At 42.3% G+C, this 17631-nt stretch overlaps 2 protein-coding genes across 2 annotated transcripts; one reads left to right on the forward strand and one right to left on the reverse strand.

Moving 5' to 3' along the window:
* crx (cone-rod homeobox) lies at positions 1 to 6402 on the reverse strand. The gene is made up of 5 exons (XM_042110323.1): positions 6316 to 6402; positions 5886 to 6155; positions 3663 to 3814; positions 1694 to 2281; positions 1 to 602 (listed from the first exon to the last, which is right to left on the reverse strand). The coding sequence occupies exons 2-5, from the start codon at positions 5980 to 5982 to the stop codon at positions 555 to 557; spliced, it is 885 nt and encodes a 294-aa protein (XP_041966257.1). The 5' UTR covers positions 5983 to 6155; positions 6316 to 6402; the 3' UTR covers positions 1 to 554.
* A 5208-nt stretch (positions 6403 to 11610) lies between these two features.
* kptn (kaptin (actin binding protein)) lies at positions 11611 to 17460 on the forward strand. Its single transcript, XM_042110295.1, has 12 exons — positions 11611 to 11957; positions 12253 to 12335; positions 12532 to 12616; positions 12759 to 12813; positions 12935 to 13013; positions 13270 to 13343; positions 13512 to 13618; positions 14158 to 14250; positions 14921 to 14984; positions 15242 to 15377; positions 15985 to 16158; positions 16621 to 17460. The coding sequence occupies exons 1-12, from the start codon at positions 11747 to 11749 to the stop codon at positions 16792 to 16794; spliced, it is 1335 nt and encodes a 444-aa protein (XP_041966229.1). The 5' UTR covers positions 11611 to 11746; the 3' UTR covers positions 16795 to 17460.
* Positions 17461 to 17631: the final 171 nt, after the last annotated feature.

The following is a 17631-nucleotide window of genomic DNA, read 5'->3' on the forward strand; positions in this document are numbered from 1 at the left end:
ACATCACACAGAAACCTGTACTGCAAGACATGATCTTGTCCCATCTTATGAACCACACACTACACATCAAACAGACACCTGTACTGCAAGACATGATCTTGCCCCAATTTATGAATCACACACATCAAACAGAAACCTGTACAGCAAGACATGATCTTGCCCCAATTTATATATCACACACTACACATCAAACAGAAACCTGTACTGCAAGACGTGATCTTGCCTCATCTTATGTCAGGGAGGCCCATGGCCAGGGTTCAGCTTCTCAAATGTCCACAGGATAGTCATTATATGTGCATTTATTCATTTAGCAGACACCTTATCCAAAGCAACTTACAGTGAGATATACTGTACATGTTCATCAGTGAGCTCCTTGGGTGGATACTATGATAGTATCTATCTATCTAGTTATCTATCTAGCTATCTAATTGGCTTGTTGTGTGACATCTCAACATTCTACATCCAGATGGTCTGATTGTTGAAGCATCTCATCTAAGTCCATCTAAGTCAAAATCATCTGCAGGGCTTCGTGGGTATATGAATCCAGGCCCAGGCTACAAAGATGGATGGTTTGGTACCTCCCCATAACGTGATCCCCAAAACTGCAAAACAAGATGGGGTAGAGGGTGGAGGTAAACATGTGAGCTTTTGAATAGCTTCTCTCATTTAGGATAGGTTAGATCCCAAGTGGCACTTCCATTCCTATATTCTGTTGTCTCTCTGCAGGATATAATTGAGCTCTTCTCTGCATTTGTAAAGATTAAAGTTCAACAACAACACATCAGGTCACAGTCATGTTGACTGACACAAAAAACATCAACAACAAGCAACTCAGATTTGACTGCAGTTACGACTTAACTTTAATGATTTAACTCAGTCAACTAAAATAAAAACATGAGAATACATAATGTTTCCAGTAATAACTTAAATTAATAACAAATAACAATCAGCTAAAAGCACAACACACAAACTCCTAAAACTTCCCTGGAGAGACAGGAAGTGTGTGAGAAAAACATGGCTGACAACCCCACACCCTACCCCACCCTCTGTGTGTGTATGTGTGTCTGTATGTGTTCATATATCAGTGTGTATGGGCATGTTCGTTGTGTTTATATGTGACGTGTGTTCATGTATTCATGTATGAATGTGTGTGTGTGTGTGTGTGTGTGTCTGTGTGTGTCTGTGTGTGTTTTTTATGTTTGTATACTTATACATATGAGTGTTGTGTGTGTGAGTCTGTATCAGACAGAGGTTCATGTTGAGTGCTGGTAGAAGTTGCAGCAGGTGTAGTCTAGAACTATCCTGTCCCAGAGTGGCCTCTCGGGAGTGCCATCTTCTGTCCAAAAGATTCAGAGGACTCAAAATGGCCGCCTCCCCCCGTCCTCCCTCCTCTCGAAGTCGACTGTTTGCTTATTTGATAAATGAGATCCTGTTCAGTAGCAGTTATTTCAGTTATTTCAGCAATGGGTTTGTCAACAGTTTCATTATCACTTCATTCACTCAAGCCATGTCTTCCTTCCTTCACTCCCCTTTTTCCTCTCTTTTTTGTCTTGCTTGTTCATTATCTCTCTCTCTCTCTCTTTTGCTACTGCTTGCTTGCTCTTTTTGTTTTCTTTCTCTCTCTTTTTTTCTTTCCCTCTCTCTCTCTCTCTAACACATCTCCTTGTCTGGTGTGACCATCCCTCTACAGCACCTGAAACTTGTGGTCCAGGCAGTCCACGGTGCTGAAGTTGAGTTTCCAGGCCTGCTGGTCCTTGTAGTCCAGGCAGTCGACGGAGCTGAAGCCCAGCGAGGATGCGCCGTAGCCCTGGGAGGAGAGCGACGGCGACTGGCTGAGCGAGCCGCTCATGGAGGGCACGGTGAGGGGGCTGAGCGCGCCGCCGCCGCTGGACAGCTGGGAGGTCATGGGGGACAGGTAGGGGCTGCAGTCGAGGCCGCTGAAGTAGGGTGAGGAGCCGTAGCCCTGGCTGTAGGTGGTGGGCTGACCGTAGCTCATGGGGTAGGGCGCCGGCCGCTGCATGCACGGCGTGGTGGAGCTGCACAGTGGGTCGGACAGAGGGGACAGCGAGGTGGGGCTCCACACGGACACCGCCGCCGCGCCCGCGCTCACACTGGGCACAACGGCGGGCACAGGCGGTGGGGCCACCTGGGCGTTGGCGCCAGGGTCAGAGGTCAGCTCCGGGGGAGGGGAGGACTTCTTCTTGGGCGGGCGAGGCTTGGGCTGGCCACTGGACTGCTGCTGCTGCTGACGGCACTTTGCCCTGCGGTTCTTGAACCACACCTGAGAGAGAGAGAGAGAGAGAGAGCGAGAGAGAGGGGGAGAGAGAGAGGGGGCGAGAGAGAGGGGGGGGAGGGCGGAAGACAGAGGATTTAGGGTTTATTATTGTACATAAATGCAACTAATCACCAGAAAATATATCTATGTGTATGTTAATTTATTAATGTATGCATGGTTTGTCTGTGTGTGTGTGTGAGAGAGAGAGAGAAAAAGAGAGCGAGAGTGTGTGTGTAGAGACAACATAATGAGATTGCACTAGAGTTAGTGAGCAGAAAGCCTTTCAGAGTAATGCTAACTGGTCAACAGGCTCCTGCTGACCACATTACCAGGTTTTACACAATCCCATTCCGAATGTCTCACAGGTGTGTCAGGTTTGGTTATAGGAACTATGACCCCCCTCACCCAACCCCCACCCCAGTTCCATGCAGTGCCAACACATGAAAAAAGTTGTGGTTCCTTCAAAAATTAGAGGAAGTATGACAAGATACCTGCCTAATGTGTCAGCATGTTTTAAGGAGTGCATGTATATTCTAGACAGGTGGTTCATATGGTCATATACCCCTGATAACTATTGCAAAGATCTGTGTGTGATGTTATCTCGCATGTACCGTCTGAAAAGCCTTGCGTCAGCGAACCGGATTAATAAGAACATGACTCAATCCCTTAAAGTAGGAGTCCATCTTTTTGTACTACTGTCCAAGTGTCTGTTAATACTGGATGTATTTCAAGTACATGGTTTAGTGAAGGACCTGGGTGAGTTAACCCAGAGGAAGTGGTAAACCTCCTAATAGAAGTGCCATATACTTGTACCATATACTTATATATTTGGGGCAGCCGTGGCCCACTGGTTAGCACTCTGGACTTGTTGCCGGTTCGAGCCCCGACCAGTGGGCTGCGGCTGAAGTGCCCTTGAGCAAGGCACCTAACCCCTCACTGCTCCCCGAGCGCCGCCGTTGTAGCAGGCAGCTCACTGCGCCGGGATTAGTGTGTGCTTCACCTCACTGTGTGTTCACTGTGTGCTGTTTGTGTTTCACTAATTCACCGATTGGGTTAAATGCAGAGACCAAATTTCCCTCACGGAATCAAAAAAGTATATATACTTATATACTTATACTTACTTATATACAACTGTAGGTTTACCATTTACTGTGAGTTAACTTACCCAGATATGTCACTAAACTACATACTTAACATTGCTCCATTGTCTTCCAAGAAACACTTTCATATACTGAATCAGCAATGTTCTCCACGGGTCTGTTTGTTCAGGTGTGTGTGTGTGTGTGTGTGTGTGTGTGTGTGTGTGTGTGTGTGTGTGTATGTGTGTGTGTGTGTGCGTGTGTGTGTGTGTGTGTGTGTGTGTGTTGTTGTTGTTGTGGTGTCTTACCTGAACTCTGGACTCAGGCAGGTTGATTTTGAGGGCCACTTCCTCCCTCATGAAGATGTCTGGGTAGCGTGTCTTGGTGAAGAGTGCTTCTAGGATGTCTAGTTGTGTGCGGGTGAAGGTGGTGCGTTCCCGGCGTTGCTTACGAGGGGTGGCTATAAGGAGCAAAACCAAAACACAAGAGTATTTTAATATGTCAATATGACAGGAAAAGGCAACGTAGCTATCCAGGAGACCAAAGAGGGACCAAACAGAACTCCTTAACACTGCATGAAAGTCAATAGAGCTCTACTACACAACAAATGGACAAGAACTTGGTTAACAACATTACAGATAGTTGTAATGCCAAAATCAATTAATTATCCTTGCCCCCATCCTTGAAGAAGGTATTTCAATCAGGTCTGTCCATCCATCTGTGTGTGTGTGTGTGTGTGTGTGTGTGTGTGTGTGTGTGTGTGTGTGTGTGTGTGTGTGTGTGTGTGTGTGTCTATTTAGTGAATATAACATTTTAAATATAATTGTATATGTATTTATAGTGGAGTCACAAGAATAACATGCATGATTGAATGAATGAATTTTAACTGGAACAAATCTCTGGACAAAAAAGAAAACATCCAGTTTGCTCCTTATGTTATCTCAGGTCAAGTCCTTACCACTGAGAGAGTAGTGAGGAGAATATCACATACCTATTTGCCCAAACCATGCCTAACTTGAATTTCCCCTTGAGGATCAATAAAGTATCTATCTATCTATCTATCTATCTATCTATCTATCTATCTATCTATCTATCTATCTAACATTAACCATTTGAGTAATGTGTGTAATGCAGAGAAACAACAGACTGCTTTGTACAAAGTAGCAGAGGTACTTAGGAGGCACTACCATAGTTAAAAACGAAAAAATAACACATTTTAGACTACATCAACAAATAATTTAAGCTATAAACTGCAACGCGTTGTCCTATTTCACTTCTTTAGGTTGGTGTTTTCAGCGCACACTGGAGCCTGGAGGTGCCTCTACAGGTCGCCATGTGTCATTGCAGGTCTGGAACTTTATGAAAGCTGCTGGTTTGCAAAGATGCCACCTGTCTCACCAGAAATAAAGAGCAGTTTAAAAAAACTCTTCTGAGGTGTCTAAAACGTCACTCATTACCTGTTACACTGATAGTATGAGGTATATAGGAGTAACAGGCGGTGGATGTTATTATGATTGATGAAAAATCTGTATCTGTAAATCTTGTGGTTGTGATATAATTTATCATATCACATATGATAGCAGTAAAATCTTGTCAAGGAGGGCAAATATATGTGTAACGTAAAAAGAACCAGAGCAGACAAAGCGCTAAAGTGCACTTCTGAAATATATCCATATTTTTCCACTCCTCCATTTTATTCACCCCAAAATAAACTTAAATCTTTATTAGGTTAATCTGTATTTAATGTGATCATGTACTTTAGATGCTAAAAAATAGTTACACTTTGCCAAAGCGTAAAACTCCTCATCCGACACGGATGACTTTTAATATTTCCAAATAGAATTGTCTTGGATTGCTGGGTAAATATTTTTCTTCACTTAAATTATTCGAAATAAAAGTTGGCGACCATTCTGAATCGTTCTTTAAATTGTACATAAAAAAAAGGCTTTTAAAATACATTATTTAAAACCAATATATCGGGGTGGAGTACAGCCAACCAATTTTGCGCTCACAAACGTTTCCACAGGTCCGCAGAACCAAGTGCGTTCATAACAACGTAGAAATTTGCGTTATCTTATTGTGAATTCAGCTTTTGTAAAATATGGTCTAATCAAGCTTATGTGTTTTGTGACAGTTAACAACTAAAACAACTTCCCTCGAATTGCCTAGTTTCTCAGTTTCGATGTTTTGAAACGAATTGCCATTTTTAAACGAAAGGTTAGGCTATCACAGATTTTCCCACTATGAACCATAATTCTAAATATCAACCTATTATTATTATCATTATTATTATTATTATTATTATTATTATTATTATTATTATTATTATTATGTTTTTATAGCCTATAAACATCACATAATTTGGTTTTGTCCACATTTTTATTCTGAAGACAAGACAGCGCCAATTTAATAATTAATGTGACTTTCGATGTAACTTCGAAACCTAGTCTAACTTAAACCTTTCTCTTCGCCCCTTTATATAATTTTCGATTTCTTTCGTTATTCGCCAAATAACAAATACAAGCACAAACCTGGGTATCCAACGGCTGAGTGGAGAAGATCCATGCCCGGTCCGGAGAGCGTTAACCCGTTCACTGCGTAGTGAGGTTGCTTTATGTAGGACATCATGCTGGAGATAACGGGATCTCTCTCCCTCTCTTACAACTCTTCTCTTTCCCGATCTCTCCTCACACGCCCGACAACTGTCTCCCAGAGGGACCAACTTTGACTCGATGAAACTGAAGTCTCCTCCGGTCTAAAATCCACCCCTTTTCAATCTGCCGCCAAAGTGTGGAGAACACCTGTAGAGATGAGAGGCGCTTTAGGATTCTTTAGGTTCCTTTTCTTTGAATTCCTTTTTTACAATATAGCTCTTTGGTGTACACAAACAGTTACAACAGCACTGAAACACATGCTTTGCTGAGAAGGCTCACACAAAAATGGTCGTGGAAACATACGCACCTTTCTGTCGAATTCCGCTGCAGGTAGAGGCGCGTGCGCTACAACGAGCGCGGGCACAGTTTGGAGAGCTAATCAGGGGAAGGCGCGTTCTGGTCCCTCTCTTTCTCTATCTCCCTCCCTCTTCCCCGTTTTTTTCCCGGCAGCACGTGAGACCGCAATGGAAAGATTCACCAATGGGCTGGTATTTTTTTTTACTTTGACTTCACGTGCAGAATTTCTTTTTGCAAATCGACATAGAATGTGGTTCAACTCCTGCATTCTCTTTGTCATGATATTGGGTCTTCACGAGATTGCGTGGAGAAATCTGTCATTCTGATTTTATTCTGATCTGTCATTTTTTTTAATTTTAATTCGGTTATCTTATCGCTTATTAAAATGAATAAAACTATAAACGCACACACTGTTATATTGTAAATGTAAACATGTTAATCTGGCAAATTTAGGTAAATAGGTGTTAAGTAACTTTTTGTTTTTTTTTGTTATATGAGAAAAGTGATGAAATAGTTTCTTATCATGTCTTCTTTGACAACAGCAAAGCAACAGAATATATAATAACAAAGCAAAAAAGCATTAGCTTATAATAATGATAATAATATAAAAGCATGGCTACAGTAATTTGATTATTGGAGGCTATTCATTATAATGATTTTTGCTTTCTGAAAAAGATGCAGATGTGGATATTTCTTTATTGGTTTTGTTTGGGTGTGTGTGTGTGTGTGTGTGTGTGTGTGTGTGTGTGTGTGTGTGTGAACGTTGAGACTGATCAGGAACTGGAGGAACAGAGTGTGATAGCCTCATAGCCAGCTGACGGGACAGGGACGAGGACGTGATGAGGACGTGATGAGGACGGGAGGAGGAGAGGAGGAGGAGAGGAGGAGGAGAGGGGCAGGTGAAGGGTGGATTAGGGTGGAGGAAGAATAGGCACCGGGCTGAGGGCCTCCTTTGTGAAGGGGAGCACGGATAAAGAGAGGGGGAGAGACACACAGACCTCAGAGAGACAGATGGATGGATGGATGGATGGATGGGTTGAATGATGAAGTAAAGATGACCAAAGGAATGAATGTGTGGGGACGTTGCCCAGAAGGCAGTTGTTGCCATGACGAATCTGGTTTTGACTGGCAGGGATTGGCCCAGGTGCATCTCAGAGTTACTGAGGTCACTCCACAGACATATACCTGAGAAATGCAGGTATACAATTCCTGATTTAGGGGGGCCGCTGTGGTACTGTTACTTGCATTGATCCAAGTCAGGACCAAGTGTGACCTGCAGTCATTTCCAACCAAAGCGAAATCTCTCTCTCTCTCTCTCTCTCTCTCTCTCTCTCTCTCTCTCTCTCTCTCTTTATTTCACTTCCTGCCCCTTTATTTCACTTCCTGCCCCAAGCCCCTCAAATAAAACAATGTTGTTTTAACAACATTGACAATAGTTCAGGAACTGAGGCACTCTGGAGGATGGCCATTCAGCCAAGTAGCATGATGTGATTTTGCCTGTAGGACTCTACTGTCCATCACAAGGTGCTGAAATGTGCTTGATGATGCAGCATAATAACACAGGCCAACATAAACACTAGCTTATGTTAAGAAATGTATATGTGTGTAAGTAGATAGACAATATTACGTTATAATTATAAGATGATACGTTCAAATATAATGCTGTGGCCTACTGTAATACCACATTCTGTATGTTTTTGACACAGCATTCAGGTTTTGATTGATTGAAATTATACCCACCCATGGGTCTGTGCTTGTGTGTGTGTTTCCGTTTTGAAACATGTATAACATGTTGTATAAACAACAGTCAAATAGATAGCTGCATAATTCAGGACAGTCAAATATATTCTTGTATAATTCAAGTATCAACACAGTTGTCATTAGGCTCACATTACTGACCATGCAAGAACTAAAATACTTGCTGAGAATAATAGTAGCAGTTTAAAAACTAATTCAATAAAAATGACAGCCTACACTCAACTCCAGAAGTATTAGATAGATAGATAGATACTTTATTGATCCCTAGGGGAAATTCAATTCATTAAACAGTGTTTAACTCAAAATGTGGAGGAAGGGTGTGCTCCTGAATTTTTATAATTTAGCCTATGCAGGTTTGTTGTTGCTTTTCAAACACTGTGATCCTTATCTGACATTTTTCACAACTGATTGTTATTGTTATTATTATACTACAGTACAGTTATGGAATGGATATGTCCCTGATTACATATAGCCATTACCAGATCTCTCCTACTCCCAAGGTAAAAACCAAATTCCAGCATCTACATTCTAAAAGCTGGATTGAGATGAGCATGTTGGAGGGCTGCGATATGGTGACTCTCTGTTTTTGTTTTCATATATGTTTTTGGTCTACATCGGACTAGTACTTTTAAACTTCTATGAGCACACACACACACACAAACACACACACACACACACACACACACACACACACACACACAGATGGATGGACAGACCTGATTGAAATACCTTCTTCAAGGATGGGGGCAAGGATAATTAATTGATTTTGGCATTACAACTATCTGTAATGTTGTTAACCAAGTTCTTGTCCATTTGTTGTGTAGTAGAGCTCTATTGACTTTCATGCAGTGTTAAGGAGTTCTGTTTGGTCCCTCTTTGGTCTCCTTTGAGACTTTTGTGAATTTTTTTTACAATCTGATGAGAATAAAGGTGTGGTAGCGACCTGACAGAATGCTATTCTTGAGAAAGGGAAACAAAGTACTAACTAATACCTGCATTCAACTAGACAATGTTATGTCTTTAAGGCGTGTAGTGACTGCGGACATTACTATTATTCAACTATGAATACTATCACTGATAATATTTCCATAGCAGTGCATATGCTTTGAAACACAAAATATAAGAATGCAACTTCATCATTGCGATGTGAGAGGTTTTGATCCAACTGAATTATTTTACTTTTCAATCAAAAGCCGGAGTGCTGCATTGAATGTCTTCTGTGTGTGTTATGTTAGTATGAAGTGTGTTCTGTGTGTGTGTGTGTGTGTTTGTGTGTGATGGGGGCAGGGTGAAGAGATGCTGAGGGTGGGGGTAGAAGGGACCTGCCCATCTGGCAGGCACCAGCTATGCAGGCACAAGAGCAATTATGGAAGTGGACTAACCTCTAATCCCCTGCCACATGCTGACACACACACACACACACACACACACACACACACACACACACACACACACACACACACACACACACACACTAGTCACTCACAAATGCATATACACACATTGTGACTCACACACAAATGCACGCACATGCAAACACACACACACACTCAGCTCACACATAAGTACAGAGAGACACATACACACACACACATGCACATAAAAACACACACATAAAGGCACATAGAGAACGAAAGATACACCCAGATAGACCATTACCATTCACACACACAAAAAAAGCCTGCAGTTCCTTAAACTATCCTCCTCCAATCTCTTGGCACTAAAACACATACGCACAGACCTAAGAGAATGGGGCCATGCAGAGAGCAGATTGGGGTGGACAAGGGGAGGAGTGGTGGTGGAGAGGAGAGCAAGAGAAGCAGGTGACGGGATGGATGGACAGACAGAGAAGTGGGAGGGTGGACGAGCAGAGGGGTACTAGGCTGAGGGGGCAGGCCAGGCTCGAGCGGCGTCATCGCTGGCACACTGTGGCAGATAATCCAGATTAGGCAGTCTAAAAAGGGTTGTGTTAATCTGTGCGCCAGCCAGTAATACACAGACCACTGTCAGGACCAATCAGCCACACACACATAATCCCTGTGGCAGGGCAGGACTATACACATACACACACACACACACACACACACACACACACACACACACACACACATATACACACATACTCTGATACACACACACACACACACAAATGTGTGCACATGCACACACAAAAACACACACACAAATATGCACACATGCACTCCAACACACACACACAAATATGCACACATGCACTCCAACACACACTTGTGGACATAGGCACACGCCTACACAAACAGACACACAAGAAACACACACAAATGTATACGCAGATACGCACAAGCACAGACCCACACAAATGTGCGCGCAACCACATCACACGCACACAGCCACCCACACACGAACAGAAATACGCACACATACAGAAAAGCACTCATGCCTTCAGCCAAGCTCTTATCTATTCCCATAGACACACACCAACACACCTAAAACCCATTCATTCACATTACATTACTGTAAATGCACTTATATAGACTCACAAAGTCACGCATAGACACACACTTAACACACTTAACACACACACACACAGAGACTGTATCCTTATAAAGACAGGCATGCAGAAGTCTAAAGTGCTGATAAAACATAAGACTTGATATGTCCATAATGTCCTAAATATATATATGTAAATAGCAAATAAGTAAATAAAGTAAATAAATATATGAGGCAGAATATCAGTGTGTCAAGAATATTTATTCTAAATGCTCACTGAGACTTTTGATTCTTTTGGATCTGTGTGGATGTGTGGCAAATGCTCTTAACCCACTGAATCTCTGACATACAACAGAGACTAGGATTACAGGACAAGGGACACATATCTGAAAATTTGAAGCAGACAAACTATATAACATGCATAAAAAAAATACTGAAAATGACTCCCAGATACTCTCGGTTTAAGGTTGGATGGATAGCCCAACACGTCTGAAAATAGAGGAAAACATAGTTCAGGATCAAGTAGAAACAGGGGTAAGAGCAATGGTAATTCTTTTATTTTTACACAGCAGCTTTTCAGGTTGTCGTTCACCTTTAACCTAGTGATGCACATCAGTGCACAACCTATTCTGAGCAGTCAAGTCATGATGATGTAGGCCTTCTGTGAGGAGATATTATGAAATGTTGTGATTTAAATCACAACATTTCATAATATCTCCTCACAGATCTCCTCCTCACTCCTCACTATATATTCTTTCCATCACAGGTTTAGCCATATTCCATATTTCCCATGTGGGGGAAAAAATCCATGAGCTCTAGCCTAAATGATGACCGCGCCCTCTAGTGGATTTCGAAGTGAACTGAGCATGTGGAACACCAAGAAGATCTCATGAAAACAAACTGACAGATTACTTCAGGTAAGGAACTGTTGTTGATGACAAACAACATAGAAAAAAATATATATATCATATTTATAGATATGTATAAACATATTTTTTTCAGTGATTCGTCTAGCTCAGATAGCGTATTACGTTTCTGAAAGCGTCACAGCTGATTTGTTCAGATCTCTGACGTAGAACTACAACCAGGATGTTTTGAGTGAAGCTTCCTCGCGGGCGACTGTCGTGAATGAACAAATACACTCGATGCATCTCTGGACAGCATTGTTCGAAGAATATTATCAGGTTTTAGTAGGTTGAACGTCCTATTAAAACATGCTGCCCGACGTAGAAGGTCCTTGTCCGTTTGTGGAGGACAGTTTTAGTCGCTTTGTGTCACAGAGTAACATGTATGGACTCTGTCAGGCGGGGGAACAAGAACTATTGGCCGCTACTTTAAAGGGGAAAGTGGTTTGTTTCAGATACCAGGATCTCCAACAGAAAATACGACCTGTCGCCAAGGAAGTGCAATTTACTTACATTCCAGGTGAAAACAACAGCACAAGCAGTTTGCTAATTCCCTGCTGGCGTTAGGCTACACACTTCTATCACTGGACTTGGAGGCTAACCAGATGCGAGCGATAGAGGCACCTCACTCTTGTGGTCTCCTAATCGCATTCGTAACATTTAAAAAGTTACTTGATCATTTGCCGCCCTTGTTAGAAAACAAAAATCTATTTCTAATTTTTTGTCTAGGTACTATTTGCTGATATCCTATTGTGTCTGTTTTTGGTATGTTAATGGTTATGCTTTTACTGACTGCTGCCTTTGGAACCTTGCAGTTGATGCAGAGATCGTATCAATTGACGCCTTCAATAAGTCCCATCCTAGCAGGGGGCTAGTCGTGGGCATCACTTTTATCAAGGTACATGTTCCATTAAACTGCACCTCTTCCCCAGAAGTACACTGTAGCCCATGGAAGAGTGTGTTTGAGGCTCTTGGTTGTCTTTCTATTTTCCCTCAAGTAGCCTACTGTGTAAGTCGTCTAAGGGCCTTGAGATGCCCTCCTTGTCTCTCTAGCACACCTTTTCCCACCTCCTGACCTCTGGCCTTTCTTTTAGGATTCAGGGGACAAGGCCACACCCTTCCTCAACATCTACTGTGACTATGAGCCAGGGTCTGAGTTCAACCTGGAATCTATTGCTCGTGAGTGACGTGTGTGTGGCTATGTGAGCCAGGGTCCAACTTGAACATGGACACTTGTGTGTGAATCATGCTTGCATGCGTCCATTTATTTTGCTTGTACCTCATCACATGACTGACTATACTGATTCTATTTGTTCTGCAGAAAGCTGTCTAAATCTGGAGTTGCAGTTTACTCCTTTCCAGCTATACCACACAGAGTGAGTATGCTTCATGCAGCACCAAAACACAGTGGACAGCAATTGTGGATGATATGGGTATTACGTTTTGTGTCCTTGCATGATTGTGAGTAATCCGTGTAATTCTGTTTTTCTTCTGTAGAGTTCAGTGCAAAGATGGCTGCAGTGAAACTGTGTTTCTGCTCAGTGGCAATGACCAGTGCATACACCTCTATAAAGAAGTGAGTCTCTTTCTCTTTTTTCTCTCTCTCTCTCTCTCTCTCTCTCTCTCTCTCTCTCTCCTTTCCCTGTTATTTCCATAAGGGAAAATATATGTTGCTTTCTTTATGTTCTGTAATGTATATAAGGCTTGTGGTTCATCAGTAGTTCACCATGGTTGATAATACTGTGTTACATGTCTTGTCCCTGTGAATCACTGGTGGGGTGTTGACAGCTCTCACCTGGGTTTGACTTGTGCTTTGGCTTTCTCTCTGTCAGAATGCCTCTCTTCATCAGTTTGAAGAGCAGCCGGTGGAGAGGCTCTTCCCTGAGCTGCAGGGACTGCCAAGCAAGTATGACCCTGAGCCAAAACATTGAGGAAAAAGAAGATGGGAAACTGAATTATGAATAATTGGAAACGAAAGAAAGATGTTTTAAATTGGGCAGGGGGGGTGGAGTTTGTCTATTATCTTGTAATGATCACGTAACATACAAGTAACTGTATTCTCTTCCCTTTTTAGTGTGCTGTGGCTGGACATGTTGAGTATTCCTGGTGGGCGGCGCCTCTCTGCATTTGGCTGCCAAAATGGCTGTGTGGGATTGGCTCTGGTTAAGCAGGAGGGCCCTGGTGAGGACACGCCATTTTGTCCTCTTGTCCACTTCCACTTACTGTAGTTAGTGTCACCATGTAAAGGCTTCACAGATGTTGACAAATTATGGTGTATTTAAATAAAGTTAAGAGTTTGGGAGAAAAAAATAGTCCTGTTAAAATAAATGCATGCTAGCAAAAGGGGGCTAAATAAGGCTAAATAATGTAGTCAACATAAGGAAAACATTTTCAAAAAAGGTCTTTGAATTCTCTTGGCTTGTTTTGTGTAGAATCTATGTTTGAAGTTAAACATATTAAAATGAAACAGTAGTATTGATTTTACATTAATTTCATGGTATGACATTTCAATGTCAATTTTTAAAAGCTCATTATAAAGATGTAAGAGCAAAAAAAAAACATATTTCTTTATGTAAATTGTCTGAACAGCTACTCGTAGAAGTTTTAGAAATTTCCTGTTGAAGCTACCACTAACTATTATCATTGTGTATACTGACTAGACCAGAGTCTTGTGGAGCAAATCAATCTGCTTAACCTCCTGTGTGCTTTGTGTCTCCCAGAGGTTTTGCAGAGCTGGAGGCTGCAGCAGGACAGCCCTATCTCCACAGTGCTACTCTTCCCTCTCCACACACACCAGACTTCAGACAGCACAGGTATGTGTGTGTGTGTGTGTGTGTGTGTGTGTGTGTGTGTGTGTGTGTGTGTGTGTGTGTGTGTGTGTGTGTGTGTGTGTGTGTGTGTCCGAAAGAGCAAGAGGGACAGGGTAGAGAAACAGGATGGATGTACACTGCCTGGCCAAAAAAAAGGTCACCACCTGGATTTAACTAAGCAAATAGGTAAGAGCCTCCCTGTGGGGGCAGTGCTATGATCTGGGGTTGCTGCAGTTGGTCAGATCTGGGTTCAGCAACGTTATGTGCTCAAAAAATGAGGTCAGTTGACTACCTGAATATACTGAATGACCAGGTTATTCCATCAATGGATGGAAAAATGAATGCAACGCTAGACGGAAATAAATGTTTTGATATTGCAGAAGCTTGTGGAAAGGATGCCACAGCGAGTGGTGCCCTAATGAAAGCTAAAGGCAGTCCAACGAAATATTAGTGTGTGACCTTTTCTTTTTGGCCAGGCAGTGTAGTCATGAGTGTGTTTTGAAGTGAACAACTGCTAGTTATCTGCTAAATTCCATGAGAGAGAGAAAGAGAAAGAGAGAGAGAGAGAGAGAGAGATTGTGGTGCATTCATTGTGTGTGTGTGTGCGCGTATTCATATATGAGTAGACAAACTGATCTTGGATTAAGTACTCTTGCATGCATATTCTTGGCAGAGGAGCAGACTGAAGGCTACAATCTGCTGGTCACCAGCACTATTGAGGTGGCTGTGGTGTACAGGTCAGTAAACCTCACATACATGCTTCAGTTTCACATATACACACAGACCTCAATTTTACTCACACAGACAGACATGCCAACCTTCACCCTTTTGCATTTAATGCTATCTTAACTATATAATAATATTGTATTGTATCTCCTCCATTGAGGATACACTTTATGTTTACATGTGTACTTGTGATTGTGGTGTGCACATGTTTGTTTATGCTAGTATACAAATCTGTGCGGATTTCATTGTGTGTGTGTGTGTGTGTTAGGGATGTGGAGGTGTGTGGTATGAGCAAGCCCTGCTGTTTAGCCGAAAGTGACCAATGTGACGCTGTGCTTTGTGCACTCGTCATCGACCTGGACTTTGACGGACAGAAAGAGGTTCTCCTGGGAACTTATGGACAGGTATGACTGGGCAGGGCCACTTCTCATTGGTGGGCGTAGCCTATTTTTCATAAATACAACCAAAACAACAACTTCCATTTATATAGCGCTTTTCAAGACACCAAAAGCGCTTTACAGTGAAGGGGTAACCTCACTAACCACCACTAATGTGTAGCACCCACCTGGGTGATCCACGGCAGCCATTATGTGCCAGAACGCTCACCACACACCAGCTTGAGGGAATGAATGAGCCAGTTACACTGAGGGAAGATTAGAGGGGTTTGAATGAGCCAGGTTACAAATTTATATCTTTTTTTTTTTTTTTAAAGTTGAAGACCTGCTAGGTGCTAAAGTAGAACGCATGAAAACAATTCTGAATCTTGGAGAATTTTAGACAGTCTAAAGCACATTTCATTATTACAAGGCCACAGTTTTCCGTACTGTGATGACCACAGTCATTGTGGGTATGAAATGCACAGTGCGTTTATGGCGAAAGGTGTCTGAGCCACCTGTTTATTTCTTGTTTACAGACAGATGCAGAATAGTGTATTGACCAAGACCGAGTTTGGCAAAAAGTGTAATCACAAACTGTGCCTTTAATGAAAACCCTTGTTTTTGTATGTACCAGGAGCTGCTGTGCTATAAATTTCTCCAGCCGATGACGGGCGTGGCAGGCGACTTCCAGTTAGTGTGGAGGCGGAGCTTTAAGAGCCCTCTGCTGTCCGTCATCTACTTGGACCTGACGGGAGACGGCCTGAAGGAGCTGGCTGTGCTCACACTCAAGGGCCTGCACATATTACAGGTAACACATTACGCAGCATGAGTTATATACGCCAGGAATGATAACATTTCAGTTTGTGTGTTTATAAAGAGTATTGATGTGTTTGTAAAGAATGATAAAATGTATAGTTTGCGTTTTTATGAAGAATGATAACGTTTAAGTTTGTTTGTAAAGAAAGATAACATTTAAGTTTGTTGGTTTATTAAAAGGACAGTGTGCATTGACGAATTCAACTGCATATATAAAGTGGTTTTCGCTGAATAACTTTAATCTGTCTTTACATCTCTCTGTACTTTGACGAATGACTTTAATCATTCTTTAATCAAGTCTTTAAAAACTGAATGTTGTACAATTTTAACTATAAAAATATCTCAATATAATGCATACTTTAGAGGTAAATAATACCTGTTCACAGGATTTTTACATTAGCATTCCATAATTCGGACCTGATGTTTCTGCCCTTTTTCCCCCTACCCCCTTCAGCATAGCCTGTGCAGCACCGCTGAGCTGGTGATGCAACGTTTGGCCAGCAGGGCGGCAGCACTGCAAGTAGCCACCACTGACTCCACCTCACAACCTACAGGCCATGGGGAACAAGAGCAGGGGCAAGAAACCAGTGATGAGCAGAACACCTCCACCTCCACCACCTCTAGCTAAGACTAGAAGCCACCGAAAGAGAGTGATGAACAATTCACTGTAAACCACCAGAAGTAATGGTGGGTGATGAAACACTGGGTGAAGGCTGATAAACGTTATGTAAAGTTGATAGAAGCTGGGCTGAATATAAGCATCACTGTCGCTATCAAGAACCAATATCTGATCTGGAATCTGGTTCTGGATCTGTCATCAGCCCGTGAGAGCACAAGTTTGTCTCGTAATGTGAACGATGAGGAAGGTGACTGAGATAATGAGGGTAATGAGGAAGATAGCTTTTCCGTGGGAGATCTGACCCCTCTGTGTATTAAGTATCATCTTTACAGTGCACCAAACCAACTGGAAGCAAGTCCAACTACATCTTGTAATAATGGAATATATAACTCGCACTTAGTCATATGTTGACTAGTAAGTACACTGAAGTAACCAGGGACACTTGACATGAAGTGTGGCAGGAAATCCTTCCTCGCTTTTCCAGTGCCTGGACTGGTGTGCCCACGCCTTGCCTTAATGCTGAAGCTGATGTGTGAAACTGTGTACTTGTGCAAATGTGTGTATGATCACAAATGTTGAAATGGGGCTGCTTGTGTTTGCACCTCAGATGTATTTGATCATTATGACAGTAACTAACATTGTCTTTAAGTATTAAATAATTTAATGTTTTGTAAACATTGGATCCCTGGCATTGTTTTTTTGTAGACGTAAACTGTTGCCGGCTACGGCACTTGAACCACACATCGATACAGGCCGGGCTAATGTGTGCACCTCTACAACTACTAGGCTAGATTGTGCACCTTTCACATTGAGTTGTGCCATGCTTCCCCCCCAGAGCTATGACAA

The sequence above is a fragment of the Alosa sapidissima genome, chromosome 11, assembly GCF_018492685.1.
Source record: "Alosa sapidissima isolate fAloSap1 chromosome 11, fAloSap1.pri, whole genome shotgun sequence".
In the NCBI taxonomy this organism is placed as follows: domain Eukaryota; kingdom Metazoa; phylum Chordata; class Actinopteri; order Clupeiformes; family Clupeidae; genus Alosa; species Alosa sapidissima.

What these genes read in the sequence shown, in the direction of transcription:
- crx (XM_042110323.1), bottom strand. Translation starts at nt 5,982, where the DNA reads ATGATGTCCTACATAAAGCAACCTCACTACGCAGTGAACGGGTTAACG. An exon ending in TGCCTGAGTCCAGAGTTCAG is followed by an intron (nt 2,282 to 3,662) that starts GTAAGACACCAC and finishes TCTCTCTCTCAG; the next exon opens with GTGTGGTTCAAGAACCGCAG. An exon ending in GCCTGGACCACAAGTTTCAG is followed by an intron (nt 603 to 1,693) that starts GTGCTGTAGAGG and finishes CTTGTTTTGCAG; the next exon opens with TTTTGGGGATCACGTTATGG.
- kptn (XM_042110295.1), top strand. Translation starts at nt 11,747, where the DNA reads ATGCTGCCCGACGTAGAAGGTCCTTGTCCGTTTGTGGAGGACAGTTTT. An exon ending in GAGGTGGCTGTGGTGTACAG is followed by an intron (nt 14,985 to 15,241) that starts GTCAGTAAACCT and finishes TGTGTGTGTTAG; the next exon opens with GGATGTGGAGGTGTGTGGTA. An exon ending in AGGGCCTGCACATATTACAG is followed by an intron (nt 16,159 to 16,620) that starts GTAACACATTAC and finishes TACCCCCTTCAG; the next exon opens with CATAGCCTGTGCAGCACCGC.